General features: G+C 39.7%; 1 protein-coding gene across 2 annotated transcripts; it reads right to left on the bottom strand.

Annotated features, from left to right (window-relative positions):
- Window positions 1-17,900, bottom strand: lmbr1l (limb development membrane protein 1-like). 2 transcript variants are annotated; one of them, XR_001419012.2, is made up of 18 exons: window positions 17,689-17,900; window positions 10,263-10,347; window positions 7,246-7,279; window positions 6,792-6,931; window positions 6,281-6,384; window positions 5,962-6,085; window positions 5,793-5,861; window positions 5,641-5,705; window positions 5,189-5,261; window positions 5,007-5,093; window positions 4,809-4,885; window positions 4,634-4,711; window positions 4,460-4,533; window positions 3,529-3,619; window positions 3,371-3,437; window positions 2,478-2,639; window positions 2,236-2,332; window positions 1,537-1,622 (listed from the first exon to the last, which is right to left on the bottom strand). XR_001419012.2 is itself a non-coding variant. In XM_014993297.2 (17 exons), the coding sequence occupies exons 1-17, from the start codon at window positions 17,749-17,751 to the stop codon at window positions 1,537-1,539; spliced, it is 1,479 nt and encodes a 492-aa protein (XP_014848783.1). In that variant the 5' UTR covers window positions 17,752-17,900; the 3' UTR covers window positions 1-1,536. The 2 variants fall into 2 exon arrangements, 1 of the variants encoding a protein (XP_014848783.1); XM_014993297.2 differs by lacking the exon at window positions 2,236-2,332 and having other exon boundaries at window positions 1-1,622.
- Window positions 17,901-18,821: the final 921 nt, after the last annotated feature.

Here is an 18,821-nt window from a genome sequence, read left to right as displayed (position 1 = left end):
TCAAAACATTTTCTTTTTTTATTGCTTTACGCTCATAACACTGTAAAACATGAAAAAAAAATGGAATGCCAAACCAGAGGCCTCTAAAGTAAGCACTTTTTTTTTTTTTTTTTAAGTTGCAGTATCACTTTAAATATTTACTCATACATCACCTAAGAGTTATGGAGAAATGAATAAAACGTGACGTATAAAACCCCAAAAATACCCATAAATAGAAAACATTAGACACTTTCTGTTTCAGAAGCAAGAATGAACATTCCCTGAACATCAGTGGGTAAACGTAGTGGCTCGTGTACATAACGTTGGGACTACAAAACACATAGAAGAGGACGATCTCCTCCAACAGAACTTGTTTTTGCGTTTGAGATGCACTGCCCCCTGCTGGTCAAACCAACGGAAAACAAGCTGTTGATGATGCAGGCGCAACAGCAGTGACAAGGGATCACCAACACGCAGCAGATAATGACATAATGCTGAGATTGTGGAATTTTGCACCAGCCCATTCTGGAAACCACTCAGAGCCCTGAGGGTCATATTTGGTTTCTTTACTTTAAAAAAAAAAAACAAACAAAAAAAAAAAACAAAACAAAACACACACACACAAAAAAAGGATTCTAAAAATCCTAGCATAAAAGAACAAAACAAACAAACAAAAAACAAGCAAGTTCTAAAATGACTTTTGGTAAAGTTTCAAAGTGTGCTTTTATGTATAAAATATTGCACAATCCCACACAGATTCTTAGTGATTCACAGTTTGATTGGTAAAGGCAGCAATTCCTCACTAGAATAGTTACATTAAAGGTACAAGGCTTAAGACACATTTCTTGTTTTTTTTGTTTGTTTTTTCTTCCCCCCCAAAAAAAAAGAAAAAAAAAAAAGTACAGTTCTGGCCACACTCACAAAATGCTCCCATTCGCCTGCAAAATCAGCAAACACACATAAAAATTCCCTGTGTAACCTCTAGGTTGACATACAACAACGTCTCTTTTCCTCCAATAAAACAACCTCATACTTATTTACAGTAAAAACCCTGTTAGAAAACCAGACCCACACAGAAGAAGAGTCCCAATCTCACAAAGGTTGTGTAATGTGCAATGAACTGACTGGAGTACCAAGAAAACCCTGAAGGAGGACGATGGATTCATGACACAGCTTCACTTCACAAAAAAAATAAAATAAAAATACTGCTGACTTTATTGTTCAGAAAGGCAGAACTCCCAATATGGCTTCCATCCTTTCTTTGTCGTCCAACGCAGTCTCATCCATGATGACTTGGGACTGAGTGCTCAACTTGCAGTCACTTAGCAGCACAGTTCTTGATCGGGATGCGTCGCTCATGAAAACACACCAACATGCTGTGTTCCTGCTGGCTAAAGAACGGAGGGGCTCGTCTTTGCCCGTCCCTTTAAAGAGGGAAGGCCCCGCTGTCTAACGGCCAGGAGGAGGCTTGAATCACTGGTTCACAAAGTGGTTTGGCCTTTAAAGGTTAGACTAGCCAGTGCTTAGGAGTGGTTTAAAAAAAAAAAAAAAAAAAAGTCACTGGATTTTAGACAGCCCACTGGCCAGGAGGAGTTTAAAAGGAATGGTAGACCGTGACACAGGTATCGGCAGCCTGTCGAGTCCTGAGAGAAAAAGAAAAACAATGGCCACTCGTATTAAAGCAGGATTAAATGAGCAAAGCTGAGCAAAATTAAAATCTAGAACTCGCAGAACAAACGTAATTCGGGAGGCAACGGAAAGACTGCAGCAGAACCGCTGTGCTGCTGAGATGCTATCTTCACGGCGAGGAAGGGGATCGCGTGTGTAGATGTGACGTGCCCATGCTCCGACTGCTTGTTTGTGTTGGGTGGAAATTTCGAGGGTGTGTGTGTGTGTATAATGCAAAGGGTCTAGGGCGGTGTGCCTGAAGGTCCCCAATGGACCTGACTCTCCTCTTGTCCCTTTACAATTTCCTGAAAGAATTGTATTCTTTCTATCTGAGGAAGAGAGACCAGCCCATCGGGAAATGGGGCCAAAGGTGGGGAGCTTATGGTGTAGCCATTAAAGTGCAGCAAGCAGAGTGGAGTGCAGACCCCTCCTCCCCACAAAATAGACGATAAAACAGTCAGAGCTTTGCAAAACTACTTTGACCACTTTTTCCACATAACTTGAAAATCCTTTGAAAATGACACAAAGCATTCTTCGATCAATCATCCAAAAAAAAAAAAGGTTTTTTTTTATTTGGATGTCACCAACCTAAGCTGACGGGTAGCAAAGCAAGGAGATAACTAGCCAGGGACGCAGCTGGCAACCTTGGAAGAGCTGCAGAGACCTAGAGCTTAGGCGGGAGAATCTGCAACAAGCCACGTAAGGAACACAGCAGAAGCATAGAAATTAAGTTCTGGTCAGAGGAGACAAAACGAGAGCTTTTGGTACACATGCGATGCATATATAAAAAGCCCACTGTATGTGAGGATCTAAAGCATGCACTGACTAACCAAAGGCACGGATGAGCTCCCTCCGCACCGCCCAGGTGACTGTCTTTGCAAGGGAGGCGGAGGTGAGACCAGCAAACAGCATGTTGTACAGGAAGACCACGTAGAAGTTCCCAAGCCAGTTATATCGACCAAAGTCTCCCAGCAAATCGAAGCGGGTGATCCCTATAGGAAATGAGCAGAGGTAGAAGAAAAACAAAAAAAAAAGTTACACCAACAGGGTTTGGGTGCAGTGTTGAGAATCATGAAATACATGTGCACTCTTGTGGTCATTGTTAAAACTGCAAGTAAATTGATTATTTTTGCAATTTCTTAAAAGAATTGCCTAAAAAAGAAAGAAAAAAAAATAATGGAAGCCCTTTCTCCCCTTATCCAGACACTCAGGAAATAGAGAAAAAAAAATGGCAATGCTACCCGACCTAAAATATGACATATACAGTCTGTCTTCATGTCAACAAATGACAACAAAAAGGTTATGCATATTTTTATACACTGTATACAAATATCAGGTTTAGCGCCTCGAATTTCCTATCTCTCTACTTCTCACTGCAATTTTAACGGCATTCACACCAGAACATGTAAAAATGGGGAACTACACCAAACACTGCAGATGTAAGGCTCCCTATTATCTGCTTGAATAAGGAAATATATTGTCCTCCAATGTTGCAACCCTAATGCGAGTTACACATTCAAGCAATCAGTATTTCCATGGAAACAGGACGAGACACGACACATTCATTTAACCTGTTTTTTTCCTTAAAAAGGAGGACTCAGACGAAATGTTCTACAGCCACATTAACCGCACATACAAACATCAAGAGTTCCATTAAAAAAAAAAAAAAAAAAAAAATATATATATATATATATATATATTTGTTATATATGCATGTTCTTACCAAGTGTGCGTGAAAACACCGGCAGTGCAGAGCTCAGAATTAGCAGCGAAACACAGTTTGCAATGATCTGAAAGGGGCATAAACTCAGAGGTAACAGCCAGTAAACAGTGAAACATCTTCAGTTTCCCAGTTAAATTCAGACACTTAAAGCAGCTTACCTGCGTGAGGTTAGTGTCTTTCACGCGAGGCAGGAGGCCACAGAAGAGAGGAGAGCTGTAAAAACCCACAACTGAGGACACCATCAGGTAGCTGCAGTTTACTTTAAGGACTACAGTGAAAACATGTGTGGAAAAAAAAACACCTGGTGACTACATCTCACTGTGTTGCTTCAAGAGTAAATCTTAACGCAGGCATCAAATGGAAAAAAAAAAAAAAAAAAAAAAAGACAAATAAATCAGTTTGCGGCAACAATTTAATCATTTAGGACTTGAAATGATTAATTGAACTAATAGTGAAGAATTGTCCACTGATTTAGTAATCGATTAATCGTAAACTGGCGGACTCTGAAAATGGCCATTTACTGAAACAACAACACAGAGCAACAATTAAGCCAAAACTGTACAAAGAATATACACAGTTTGCATTTGAGATGAATAACCTTCTGTTCTACCCAGAACTCCTGGGGTGGCATAATCGGCAAAAAACAAAACAACAATTTTTACGCACCTTTTGGTATCATTAATCTAAAAAAAAAAAAAAAATCAACAGTTTGGTGCAGTATTTTAGCTGCAGGTCCATCCTTTACTACAAATATTCAAGTGCTCTATGTTTTTGGAATTAAGGCAACAACATTTTCTTAAAAATCAATGAAATTACTTGTTTATTTGCATATTTGAATGTATTTCTAATATTTTGGAAAAAAAAAAGAAAAAAAAACAGGCTAAGGGTTAAATGAAAATTCTGCTGAATGTGCCTACTTTTAAAAATCTGATTAGAATTTAAAAGAAAAAAAAAATCATTATTTGGAGCCCTTCCGTCCATATGATAACTGACCTGTTTTCTTTTTTTCTTTTTTTTTTAAATCGGTTACGAGAAAGGTCACTACAAAGCTGAGCACACCACAGGCCGCTGGTTCTGTTGAAAGGATACAGGATGAGGAGCACCTGAACTGCAGCGCCCAGAGAGCCGAACATGGAGAAGGAGGCCATTCCCAGGTGGGGGTCCTACAAAGCAAACATGACAATCCTCACTGTAGGCCGCCGGCTGTCCGTTTCCAACAAAACAGGAAATGTTTCTGGTGCCTTCAAAAGGAGAACCCCTGACCTCCATTCCTCTGGGCATGGCCGTCTCATCCAGCAGCAGCTCCAACACATTGAAACAGACCATCAGCACACACATCACCTGGAGAACACACGCAGCAAACCCGTCAGCGAAGGGGTCACAAACCGAGGAGTGAATGTAGGACTCGTGAATGCGGCGCTGCTCTTTGTTTATATACCGTCAGTGCAAGCAGGATAAGCATCGCCAGAGGATAGCCCAAGTTTCGTTGCCATGGTGACGCCTTCCTCCGCATCTCTTTGGGGGAAACAAAAAGGAATAGAACAAAACAAAATTCTTTTTTTTTTTTTTAAAACTGTGTGATGTTGATGCTGTGGGAGAAACCCTGCAGACAGAAAGCGCCGCCAGTCAGCCTCACCCAGGGCGACACGCCTGCTCTGTACTGCTAGGTACTCTTTTCTCATGGCCTCCATGTTCAACTTGACCCAACACGACGGACTGCCATCTTCGATCGCACATGCAAGAGGGAGAACATAACCTTTTAAGAGTCAAGCCACAGGGGGAGTGAAGGAGGGCAGTGATCACAGTCAAGAGACTTACAATTCAGCTTCCTGTAGAGCGAATCTTCTTCAAACACGGTGCAGCTCAGAGTGTCTTCTATGTCCTCCAGAAGCTGAAACGCAACACGGATCGATTAGGGTGGGACATCAGAACGTGTTCATGTCATTTTCTGAAGTGACACTCTGAATAGATGTGCAATAAAATTTAAAGTAGAGAAATACGACAAAACAATATAAAATGATGTCGCAGTTTTGATTTGTGTCAAACGTTACTGAAAAACGTCCATGGTAAGCAGTACTTCCCGATTAGAAAACATTGTGCTTAAGTACAGCAAGAGCTTCAGTTAAGCACAAGTTAACAAATAATGCATGCTGCAGACCCCGCTTCATGTATACTTTGTTCTCTATAGAGAGCAAAAAGGTTTTTAAAGACCTGACGGAACCTTGGTACGTGGTGCGGGACTTTGATTTTTGCGGAGAGGCTCGACTTACCCGAGGTTTCACAAGCAGGCTACCCGTAACGCTGAACATTCGAGACAAGCCAAACGGGGTGCACACTGAGAAGGGAAGACACACATTAGTACACAGAAGTGACACAACTCTGTCTCAAAAAGTCTGGCATTTGTGCTCAAGCGTATACTGACGCAGAAGCAGCAGCACTCCAAACAGAGAGATCCCAGAGTACAGGTATGGCAGGTAATACTCCCACAGGTCTGCAGTTTGAAGAGTGGGGGCGGCAGGAGGGGGATAACAATTAGCGACACTTCCAGTGAAGCCCATGTGGAGTACAAGGGTATGATGAGAGTGACTCACCGTAGAGACTCTGTCGGGCAACGTTGTCATGGAGGAGAGCTGATGCCACCCACACAATACCCAGCACAAGGAGAGCAAGCAAGATCAGCAGGACGACAGCTTCATACACTCGCGCCATTACTCCCTACACAGAAACACGAGTTGTTTGGTGATCAGTTTGAGAGAAGCTCATTTTAAAATCTTAGACATTTACAGGTGTAAGAAAAATAAGGTAGTAAAAAAAAGGTAGGACACAAGAAAGAAATAAAGACAATGATGGGTTAGAGGAAAGAGGGAAGGTCAACGGGAAAAATAGGAGGTCAAAAAAATAAACTCCTACCTTTTTGGATCCAGCAAACCCCTCGGACTCGGTGAAGAAATACGCAAAGGGCATGAGGAAGACGAGGGACAGGTTGGAGAATAAAAACACTAGGTTCCATAACCCTGACAAGAGAGAAACAGATCATTGTTAAAGATTTTGTGTGTGTGTTAGCATTTATTAGTAATTACGACTGTAATGAAACATTTTAGTAGTTCCCTCCATCAACCACTATGTGGCATCGTACTAAAAGACTGGGATATAGGCTCCCTTCCACTGACGATGTGAAATATTTAAAGCAGAATTTCAACAAAGCATAAAGCAGAAAACACACAGCTCACATTGGCTTTACACAGCAGCTCAGGGTGAACCGAACGGCTTCGGTCTTACAGCGAGCATCGCTAATTATCTGCTGGGCTACAGGCCAGTCGAGTATTGACGTGGGTGCTATTACTGATCCTGTGGCACGGTGACTCCCAGCTGTTCTTAATTACTTTCAACGGGACGGACGAACGAAAACAGCGAGACATACCGTGGATGAGAGAGCCATTGAGCCACTGCATGTAGTAGCTGTGTGGGAAGGTGAGCAGAACCTCGTTTGACAGGATGGAGATGGGGAGAAGCAGCACGGCGCACACTGCGACAGAGAGGGTGAACGTGCACAGCCAGAGCCTGGGAGGAGGAACAATAAGATAAGTCAGGAGCGTTTGTGTTTCGCCTCAGCCGAGCAAAATCAGTCTCCGCTAAGCCAAACCGAACACAAATACAAGCATCCCAAATGGAAGGTGCAGAGTGCAGAGCGACAACGGTGTTGGATTTTCACTGCCAAAAGCAATAAACACGCAGGCGACCATGTAACAAGGCGATAAATCAAAAGAAAGACCTCTGGTCGCCAGTCATGTCCCAGTCACTGCTATCTGTGCAATCATCCAAAGTGACAGTCAACGTAACTGCTGTCCAGTTAATCATTAGAAGTTTGCACTTACGCAATTTTGTTGACGGTAGCATCTTCGATATCATCTGAAAAGAAAGAAAAAAAAAAGACAAGTTATCTTGTTTGTGTTTTCAAAACGGAACATGTTTTTCCCCTACACATCTCTGATGTGACTTTTTGAAACTAGGAGTTTAAGAATAATAATAATAATAATAAAAAACAGAACAAGAAGTTTTTAATCAAACACTTTATATGATGGGTTTAAAAAAAACAATTCCTGAAGCAGCGTGCGAGTGTGTACTGCACACAAAATGCTGAAGAAAGCAAACCTCTCCCTGAGCTCAGAGAGGGTGTGACCAGGGGTCAGGCCTGTTTGGAACATTTTGTTCATTCTGGACCAAGACTCCCTTTAAACCAAAGTGTGCAAAAAGAACCGAGGTGCAGTCACATCCAAAAGGTTTAAGATTAACAGAGATCTCATCTTTTAAGAACCGTACAGCTTCAGTCTTCAACTGGTCTTGATTGCTGTGAAGAATGATACCATGAAGGTGCAATTAACAGTAAATCAAATCAAATTTTCTTAAATTTTGGTCAAAGTGCTGCACAAAAAAACAAAAACAAAACAAAAAAAAAAACCAACAGGAATTCCAACAGAAAGAAAAACACAAACACAGTATAAGACAGAAAAAGAAACGCATAAAGCCCAACACATGAATCTCTCACACTGGTTTAAAACCCAGTGAGTACAAATGTGTTTTAAGAAGCGACTTAACATCCAATGCAGCTGGTTCCACAGTTTAGGAGGGAAAACTGAAAAGATCCAATGTCCAAAATACTGAAAAACTTGATCTCATAGACACACACACACACAAAATCATTTGTTGTGTTTTAGACCTTCTTCAAAATGACATTTTGAATGGTTTTATTGTATCTCACAGATAATTTGATGAAAACAGAGAAACATAGCACAACTAGCATATGATGTCCTCATTTAACATCCAAAAAACTTCACATACAAGAATATTTCTGCTACTATGATTGACTCAAATAAACCATTCAAAGAATCATTAAGGAGTTCAAGGAGAGATGTTCAGCTGCCAGCAATTTACTAAGGAGCAGCCAGGGCAGAATTTGCTCTGGAATGGCAGCAGGCAGGTGTGACTTACAGATTGTCAAAGGGACCAAGAAAACAAAAACAAACAAAAAAAAAAAAAGCCATTTCTTTTGAAGAAAACCATCACAGAGTGACACATTCAGTAGGAAGCATTATGATCAAGACTACAGAATGCAAAGTTATTTTTTCCTGAGGAAAACTTTTCTGGATGAACCAAGCAACTTTTTTCAGGTTGTTTGGGACATCTGTAAAAGTGACTATCCGCTCCAGAGGGGGAAAAAAAAAAAAAAAAAAAAAAGGTGACTGCTCCCATGAGCATTGCCCTCCAGACAGTGAAGAATCCTGAGACAAGTTGTGACTCAACCCTTTAGGAGTCACTTTACCGAACAATTCGGGATCAATCCAAAAACTCCAAAGGGGAAAGTGAAAACCGAGGATCAAAACTCCAAGTTCCAGACTCGTAGCCAAGAAAAAAAACTCCCCCAGGACTCTGAGGTCATCTTGAAAACGAAAGGTTGACATTACTTGGTACACCTGTCCAATTGCTGGCTAAAACAAATCGCACAATTAACTAATCAAATTCAAATTAAGAACTAGAATGGAGAAAACAAGAGATTTAAGTGACTTTGAGAGTATGTAGTGGTCTGAGTATTTCAGAAACTCCAGTCATACTTTTTTTTTCTTCTTTCCTTTTATCTGCATTACAAACAATCAAGTCGGTTCTGGAGGCAAAATGGGAGCACAACTTGATTCTAGCAAAGTGTATCTAATAAAGTGGCCAGTAAGTGTTTATCTCACAAAACCTCTGAAACTGAAATGCTTCCTACTGAACATCAGAAAACCATGGAAACACCTATATTGTTGTAATTCAAGTATTATTGAATTACAACCATAAATAGCAAACAGAAAGAAAACAAACAAACAAACAAACAAAAAACTCAACACCTTTTATGATGCACCTGAAAGGAATTAAGTGCCACTCCTGGTCAGGTGTGTGATAATACGTCCTTTTGGCGATGCTGTCGCAAAAGTTCTATTGCAGAGTAAAATCCAAGGAGCAAGAACCAGTTCTGGGTGTCATAAGCGTCTCTGTACTGTGGGATTGCATAACTGTCACATAGCTGCAGGGCAGAACTGTGCTCTTGTTGTTGATGCACAAACCTCAGCAGAAGGAAACCGATGCACACAATGTGAATAAAAACGTGCAGAAGAAATGAGCGTCCAACTTGGGTGCAGCCCCGGCCGTGGTGGAGAACCGAAGAAAAATCCACATCTGCTTCCAATGGACTCGCATTTTATTGGCTTGAGCGAATGTTAATCAGCTCAACAGAGCACAAGTGACTGGGATCAAATGTGCCTGAACACACAATCGTTGCGCGGACGCATGTGCTGCCGTCTCACAGTATATGCGTCTTGTTCTTAGCCTCGTGGTGACAATCGTTTGCGCCTGCCAGGAAGTTTGTATGAATTTAAGGTTTCAACTTCATCTTGGAGAATTTTTTTTTTTTTTAACCACTCCTCCGCCTTTTTAAAGAGCTTTCTGCACACCGAGCAAAACGTCTCCTCGACATTATCTCCAGGCTTTTCAAATCAAAGTTCAGAGTGTGACGTCCTAAAAGAAATGGGCAAACTTTGTTAAATGTGCACACATGCAAAGAAAGGAAAAGACAATGAACAAAACAATAAACAACTATGAAAGCAGAACAGAAAAAAAAACAAAAAAAAAAAACAGACTCCTTACTCAAACAGCGAGTTTCTCAGTAGGATTTATGCAAGCCTGAAAACGTGTTGCCAACACACTCAGTGGAAAAGAAATTCCAAAACTTCAATGTAATCGGTGCGCTTGTCAACACTGTTCGTTTTCCTCAAGGCAGTTCTCAGTGAACTGTTGATTGAAAGTCAACTCGCAGGGCTCTCTTAAATACATACTCACATCCAGAAACCGTCGAACTCACCTGTGATAAACTCGGCAGTCTTTTTGAAGTGTGTGAGGACGAGGTAGCACACCATGTAAAGGCACGTAAGCAAGAGGACACAGATCTGCAGGAGAGAAACAAAAAGGAACTTAGTCTTTTCTGCACGAGTCTGAAGACAGAAAATGTGCCGTCAATCTGTCAGAACAGCTGTGGCTGAAGACATCGACCCGCTTTTAAACCATTTAGTTTCGCTCAGGCGTTGAAGTAAGACGTAAATCACAAGACGGGGGAGATGAAAACAAGAGACGGGGTGGCAAAAGCTAAAAACATGAACTGTTTTGTCTTGCATAAAGACTACTCAAACAAAGAAAATGGGGTCCCAGTGCTCAAAGGGGATAGTTCCCCTTTGCTTGGATTAGAGGGACTTGGGGAGACAGACGGGTTAAAACCAGTGAGAAACACTCCACCCTGCCCCCTACAGCAGAGAGTAAAGGTCATCAGCTGATGTTACATTCATTCAAATTTAGGTTAAACCAGCAATCTGTCGTCTGGCAAATCTCCAACACGCCAAACACTAGGGTCTGCTAAAACCCTCACACTTGTATAGAGTTTCAATTAATTACAAGCTATAATAAAAATTTCAAGCCTTTAAAAGTTACAAAATGATTGCAGAAGCTTTTAATCCCCAACAACCAACAGACTACACAGGACTAATCGCCAACTTTATATTGTTTTACTATTTATGCATTCTAACATGCTATTTTGATTTTTGCTGCTTGATTTGTCCCCACCATTTTTATTTATTTTTTATTCCTCACCACAGCTTTAAGGAACCACATGTAATCTACAAACAAACACGCTGGGCAAATTGAAAAAGGAAGTAATGTTGCAACGCGACGGCATTTCTGAACAAGTGCCAAAAAGGAGCTCAATACGCAAAACGGGATTTACATTTTTACCCGTAGGGCAATAACAGCAAAAAAACAAAAACAAAACAAAAAAAACAAAGATATGCTCTCCTAGGTAAGATAAGATACTTTAACATAAATGTGAATAATGAAACTCAAATGATGGTAATGTTAGATTTGGTGCTCTATATAAAAAGCTCATGATATACATTCACCAGCAATCTTATTGGGCGCACATTGCTGGAACAACGATTCGCTGTGCCAGAGAAATTCATCACATATTTGGTTCAAATCAAATCAAATGCTTCATTGTTACGTGCTTCACCAGCTGCACATCTTTGATGGGAATGTCACATTCAACCGCATACAAAAAGCTCCACTACTGAACTGAGATCTGGTGAATGCAGAAGCCAAACAGAGTGCAGAAAACACACCGTTGAAGAAACCTGCTTGAGGTCACTAAGATTCTGTTTTATTCTGCTGGGCGAAGCCACGCCGACGACGTCATAAACACCGACATGAAGGCAGGAGACATTTTTGCTTTCAGGTTATTGTTCACCCTTTAAGTTTCAGTTTCCTGTTCTTAGATTACGGGAGGGCCGCTCGCTGTGGTCTTCTGCTGCTGCAGTCCATCTGCTTCAGGCCTCGATGTCTCGTGCATTCAGATTTCATTTGGTATACCTTGGTTGTAACATCTAGGTATTATCTCAAACCAGTTCCGTCCATTCTCTTTTGGCAACAACAAGGAATTTTCATCCACACAACTGTGACTCACAACATATTTTCTTTTTCTTTTTCAGAGCATTACCTGGAAACCTGGGCGATGGTCGTGCATGGCACACACTGCAAACTCGTTCTTAGAGCAGCATTTTCAGCCAGACTTGCACTAACAACCATGGCATGTTTAAACTTGCTAAAAAATCAGTTTCCTTTTCCTGCTGATGCTCCTCATGAAGTCCAGTGAGTTGCATTCACCACACCTAGATACATAAATCTATTAAATTACTCCCATGTGATTGGCTGATTCAGTGTTAACAAGCAACAGAGCAGGTGTTCCAAAGTGGCGAGTGCAATTTCTGTGAAAAACAGTCATTTATCCCACAGGGACAGTTGACCCAGTTCATCGGATCTCCCTACTTCTGCCTGAGAGTATCCCAACACCAAACGAATAAATCGGCTTCTTCCTGAATGTTTTTTTTTTTTTCCTGGAGAAAAGCTGAGAATAAAGCAAACTGAATTTAGCTTTCAGCATTCTTCTTTTGGAGAAATATTTGAAATTTCTCATCAGAAGCAGGAATAATCGGTGGCAACAAACAACCTGCATACCAACAACAAAGCACCCTATACAACAACTAATCTGCTCCGACTGAAAATTCTTCAATAATGCAGCCTAATTTGGCAAGAGGCTAATCTGGAAAAAAAAAAAAAAAAGGAAAAGCAGGGAACAAAGGATGTGTTAGGTTTGAAATAAGACAGGTAGAATAAAACCTTTTCAGCCCATGTTGGGGAGAACACACATCTTTCTTTGGTGTCAAGAGACGGAAGACACCTTCAAGACGGTTTTAAAGTTTTTAGCATGGAGGGGAGAGTATCAGAATCCTATGCAAAGATACAGTGCAGAGAAATTTGAACTTTGCAGATTGACTTGGACACATTTGTTCTGATGCAAAAAAAATTTATCCCTCTAATCCCCCCATAAAAAACAAACACAAAAAAAAACAGATTTGAAGTTAGCTATAGGTACCAAGATAAAAATAGTCCACAAGTTGTTAAATATGCCTTTAAACTGGCATTAAAAAAAAAAAAGTAGGAGCACCACTAGTGATCATACTTTCCCAGTCCCGAGCTACTCACATGCACTTTGTACAGCAGGTGCCTTTATGAATCTCCGGTTCGTACAAAGTGTGTGTACAGCTGGGACGAATCACTCTGACCTGCTGCTTGGCTTTCCAACAGACCATGACCTTTTCATAATAAATATCAGTACAGGATCATCTACTTCCTCTGCTTTTATGATTATCTGTCAAAAGATTTTGATCATTTGGGATCAAACTCGAAACCTTTGAAGAAAATATGAAAAATCTTCATAGCCAAGAGAGTCAGACTAAGATTTCCAATGACGTACATTTCAGATAGATTTGACTGGCAACCCTGAGAAATCATTGCATATGTCTTGAACAGGCTCCAAAAGGTAACGTAACCCTGTTTAGTAATACTAAGTTGTGATGAAAGTTGTGAATTTTTACTTTTCTAGAGATGCAGAAATATTAGCTGGAAATATTAGTAGGACCAAATTTCAGTTCGCTGGTCCCAACAAGTGACCTGGAAGACGGAAACTAGAAATGAAATTCTCCTCCAACAGCAAATGCACCATACTGAAGCGCTAAATCTTGTCACTAACAAGATTTAGTTGTTCATGTGACAAAAACATGAACAAAGAATTAATGTTGGATTTTGTATTTCCAGTATAACTGAAGTGTTTAAGGGGGGAGGGGGGTGAAGTTGGGTGAAGCGCAAAAGCTGCAATAAGGCAACAGTATTTCTTAGGAGAGAAGCTTCAGGTGCTACAACACAGTCCTCCTAGACTTTGGTAGGGTAAGTGGTGGTCATTTTGCCTCCTGAAGTTGAGCAGGCTGCAGCAGATGACAGGAAAGCTGAACATATTACAGAAAGTTGCTCATTTTTATTCTTTTGAGCTTTCAACCTCAGTCCAACAGGAACAGGGTTAGGGTTGCCTTTCGTAAATCTAAGAGTTAAGGTACGAATCTGGATTCTTGAGGAAAAACACACAAACTGATGTTTAGTGAGTAATGCTAATTGTGCTAATTGCCAATAAGGACAGTTTAAAACACAAACTTCTCATAATTTTTACTTTATTTTGTTTGTGCCACTGCCTTACATGGTGATCCATAACACATCACTTCCCGGAGGGTTCTGGCAGATTCTGTGCAACCATCTACTTTGGAAATAAACCACTCACTTCCAATATTTCCAAATATTCCACAGTCCGTTCACTCACATTGTTTTAGGGCATCCTATTTCTGACCTGCAGGATTCTACCTTGACCTTTTACCCAGCCAGACATTGATCCTTCCTGGCTCAGGATGCAGGCTAAAGGCATGGGCTCTCTGCACAGTTTACATCCTCAAACACAGGCTGTTCTTTTTCCATGTCAGTTATGCATAAATTTGCCAGATGTTATTAGTCTTCATGATTTACAATGATACAGTGGAGACAGATATTTGGCAGCGACAACATTTTCCCAAGGATTTTTTTTTTCTATTATTATTTTAACCTGAACACTGGTGTGCAGCACGCGTACTAGGCCACTTGTTGAGTCGCAATGTTACACTGCAACAGGACGCAACCATCAAAAGTGTGTTAGAAAATGGGAGAAACACATGGGTTAAAATCTTTCAAGTAAATTACATATGTCAGGTTGTTTGGTCAGATTGTTTTTTTTTTTAAAGATTATTTTAAAGTGTTACTTTCAGTGGAAAAAAAATAATAAGAAAATGTACTAAAATGTGAAACCACTGAAAAAAAAATGTATGGGAAATCAAGAAAGTACTTTCACCAAAATGTCTGAAGTTGCTGGTCAGTGAAACAGACATTTGACAGTTGCCTGTTTTCTAAGTAAATTTAGTTTATGGATAATTTTTAAATAATAATAATAATATAATTAAAATGTTTCACAAAGAGAGAAAGAGGGTCTGTTATATTTTTAAGTTATAATATGAAATCCAAAACAACAACACATATCTTGATAACATCTTGCGATACTATGTAGCGTTCTAATTATAATCCCATTTGAGCTGATTCAGCATTTATCGCGCTCTCCTGAATGTTCCCTTTAAAGTTGCTCTCGTGACATGCGCTAATCCACCCGCATAAAATTACCATCGCTGATTTATGTCTTTGTTTTTGCAACAAATGCCAGGTTGTACCTCTCCTCTCAACCTAAAGGAGGTCACATGCATCATTTCTACACGGAATCTCTCACTGTGTGAATCGTCTGACCTCAGCACCAGTTTCCCATGCTGCCTTAGTCCATCTGAGCCAGGACTAGAAGTCAATGTTGTACAAATGTTTTGTTGCTACTCTATGAAATTACACACTTTGCAGATGAGACTTTAATAACTGGGAATATTCTTCTCTTTTTTTTTTTTATTTAACTTCTAAATATTACAGACTTCTCCAGGGAAGTGCAAATGTTGGCAAATGTGACATATCTTTAAAATTTGAAGTGACTCTGTCATAGATAGCTTGTCACTTGGATTTGTCTTAGTGTTGCTGGGACAGCTGACTGTGATGAGAGGGTGCACTGTCAGAAGGTGAAGTGCTAGACACTCACGGCTCGCCTGCGGCTAATAGCATTAGGTCCTGAGGGGAAAAGGTCACTGACAATCTGAAGCAGCAAACAAAGAGGTGATTAATTAAAAAGGAGTACAACTATAGACAGGAACTGCTTTGTGTAACATGTCACTTTCCATCGATACTTTGCGTTTTATTGACAAATGTCCCAAATCTCTTTATAGTGTAAATATCTCAGGCCAGTCCCAAGAGAGTTAAAATGTTGTGATTTGAAAATCTGGCTTAAAGTTTACGTTCGCTTAAAAAAAAAAACAAAAAAAAAACATATATGGGTTACAAAGTTAGCCTAATTTAGAAATTAAGGCTTAAAAAAAAAGTGATATGACTCGATATTGATTTTAACCAAAAATCATAAATGATATGATTTTAGCTTCTATAAAAAACAAAAGCTTTCAATTCTCGCCCATTTTAACAGTGCAAGAAAAAAAAAAAAAAAACTAAATTATTTGGAGATGAAGTCGCAACATCTCAGAAAAATATGTCATTGCTGAAAACCAGGATAATAATACTGATTAAGATCAACCTAAGAATTGAAAACATAATTTAAAAGTTGTTGTGATGACGACTGCGATTCAACATGTTGTGCAGCTTTTGTGCAAAAACATTGGCTGATAACTGGAATGGGACAATTCTGAGCTTGAACCCAAAGAATTTCTGGCATAACTTCGTCAACTCTCATTGTTCATGGATCGGGTCAAAGACCTGATAAGACGGAGACATCAGCAACACTTGAATTGCTAAGAAACAACTTAAGTGGTAGACCAACGCATTCCTCAGCATTTTAAGTGTTACTACAGTCAGCTTCACCATAATAATTATGAGCACGAGTTGAAACACTGAATATTTTTGATCAATGAATGTACCAGTCATTTAGAAGGGATTTTCAGAGGAAACGTTTTTCTTTCTTTTCTCACAAAGACATGTCAGATATTGACCATTGAGTGGACTTCAGTAAATACCTGAAAAGCTTAACATATTGCAGCAAAGTCGCTCTGTTTAGGGGTTTTGAACAATCAACCACTTACAGGACATCCCGGATTTGGAAATTTCAGGATTAAGGAAGGGGTTCACATTTTCCAGGGAACAGACGCCGAGGCTGATGTTCACAGTTACTAATGCTAACCTTGCTAATCATGCTGACTGATAAGATGCTTGAAAAAGCTTAAAATGTCAGCTTCAAATAATTTTAAGTATTTGAACTCTGTTTAACTCTTCTGCTTCTAATATAAAATAATTAATCATCACCCACAGCATCCTATATTTCTGAGCACTTATAATACAAAGAAATCAGATTAGGATGAAACCAGTGTTGGCAGGTCAAAAGCTTTATAAAAACCAGGAAACAGTTATGGGAAACAAATCTTTGATCATTGTATTTCTTATGCATTACTACTAAATTTTGATCAAATAATATGCCATATCAGGTCATTAAAATTTTGGATTTTGTTTTTTTCTGTTATTAATCATTCAGATTATTCATGGCAAGCACAAAGTTATCACACATATAATTAATGTATCCATAAATGCCGACATAATCTCCAAAGAGATTACCTGTGCTTCCCCCCCTGTATCATTATATAATGGTCTTACATCTTTGTCTGATCCTAACTGCATAGATTTTGCTCATCCCTTCATATCCTGGGATGCAATGCGCTTACAGAAATAAACAAACTTGAGCAAAACCGCAAGGTCAACATTGTCCTTATTGATAAATTGGTGTTTCAGCAACATCTTAGCTTTCAGGAGCGGATCTGTCGGAGGGGGACCTGAATGTTTTATATCGGGTTAAAGTTCTCTGCCTTGCTGCAACGGAGGAGATCGAGCTGCAAAGTCTGAAGTTCAACATGAGGTGTGGTTTTAAACAAAGCCGCGTCAGACACAAGAGCAAGCAGCATAGTTATAGAAAATTATATACACAGGGCTAAAACAGACAATAATGCAATACTGCTACGGCTGCATTTGTCTTGTAACGAATACAGTGAACGTGACTAAAAAAGAGAAAAATAAGTCAGGTTAAACAACTGTAATTTAGAGAGAGGCTAACACAGACCTTTTAACAAGGTGACTTTTTGCATGTGAAAAGACAGCATGCTATATTGTCAGTGACGAGCCCCCGTACTCCCCCCCACCCCCCTTTAACTCGTCAACCAACGGTTGCTTCACTTTAGCCCAGCTTTACTTACTATCGTCTCTCGGACGCGGTTGTGGAAAAGTTGCTCCCTAATCGACACTTCGTCCGTTTCCATCCTCTAAAAACCATGCCACTGCCCTGAGCCCTGAAGCCGCTGAGAGGGCCAGTTTGATTAAAAATGTTGAACCGGTTGCATCGTCGCAAGTCAGCAACGGATGTATCAGTTGGTTAGAAGCGCTGAGTTTTAAAAATCGGATACAGCTACCCTGATCAAAACCGGGCGGGGCGGGGACATTGGGGCGGGGCTTAGCACCAGAATGGATCCCATTGATTGGTCGAGGCAGCTGCCAATCAGAGCTAAACTTAAAGAGGTTATTTGGCTTACAGATGTTCTGTGTATTTTTACTAAGTAGCAAAAAATTAAAAAAAAGAGCACATATCTAGTAGCAAGATGATATTTGAATTGAAAAGAACTAATTTATGTATCATAATTATTTACACCATGATAGTTAGAGGAAATCTGTTTAACATTTGTTTTTTTTGTGTTTGAAATTTTGCACACCCCAAATGACATTTTTATTGTTAACAAAAAACCCATAAACTTTAAAGCATCTTCTTAATTACATTCATCCATACATACATTTTCTTATAAGACTAGGATAATGAGTAACTTTATGAAGAAGGCTGCCTCAGTTCTGGGAGTTGTTCTGGAGTTTCTACAGCGGATTGTGCTATAAAGAAATCTCTGAAATGAAAAACATCATAAAGAACCATATGCATCTTCTTTGCAACACAACAATCTAGCAATAGAGAGTCATCAGTGATACACATCTTCAAATCTAATTAAGGACAGGCTGCTGTTGCAAAAGAACCTTGAATAATAAGGATTATTAAATCATCAAATTTTATATTGGGATCAATGAAATATTATTGAATTAAATTAAACTGAACCTAATTGAACAAATGTGCTCGATGTGTGTCAGACGTCGGAACTCAGATCAAGAAATTAAGCCTCCCCCTCCAGGTTGCAACCCAAAAAATGAAAAGCAGAGGGTTAATCAATTGTTGTGATGCTACTGCTAAAAAAAAATATACACTTATAACAACATGTGTTTTTCATGTTTCAATTCAAACTCTAAAATGAATACGATTTCAAATAAATATTGTGCAGCATGGACACCACAG

This window comes from Poecilia mexicana, unplaced genomic scaffold (assembly GCF_051168715.1).
Source record: "Poecilia mexicana isolate PSO_F unplaced genomic scaffold, ASM5116871v1 scaffold_7, whole genome shotgun sequence".
Classification (NCBI taxonomy): Eukaryota; Metazoa; Chordata; class Actinopteri; order Cyprinodontiformes; family Poeciliidae; genus Poecilia; species Poecilia mexicana.
This window is presented reverse-complemented; position numbering and strand designations above follow the sequence as displayed.

Bases quoted from the DNA above. Each gene is read 5' to 3' on its own strand.
- lmbr1l (XM_014993297.2), bottom strand. From the start codon at position 17,751: ATGGAAACGGACGAAGTGTCGATTAGGGAGCAACTTTTCCACAACCGC. The intron at 4,712-4,808 runs GTATATAAACAA...TGTGTTCTCCAG, and splicing joins TTATCCTGCTTGCACTGACG to GTGATGTGTGTGCTGATGGT. The intron at 3,620-4,459 runs GTATCCTTTCAA...AGTAAACTGCAG, and splicing joins GTTCAGGTGCTCCTCATCCT to CTACCTGATGGTGTCCTCAG.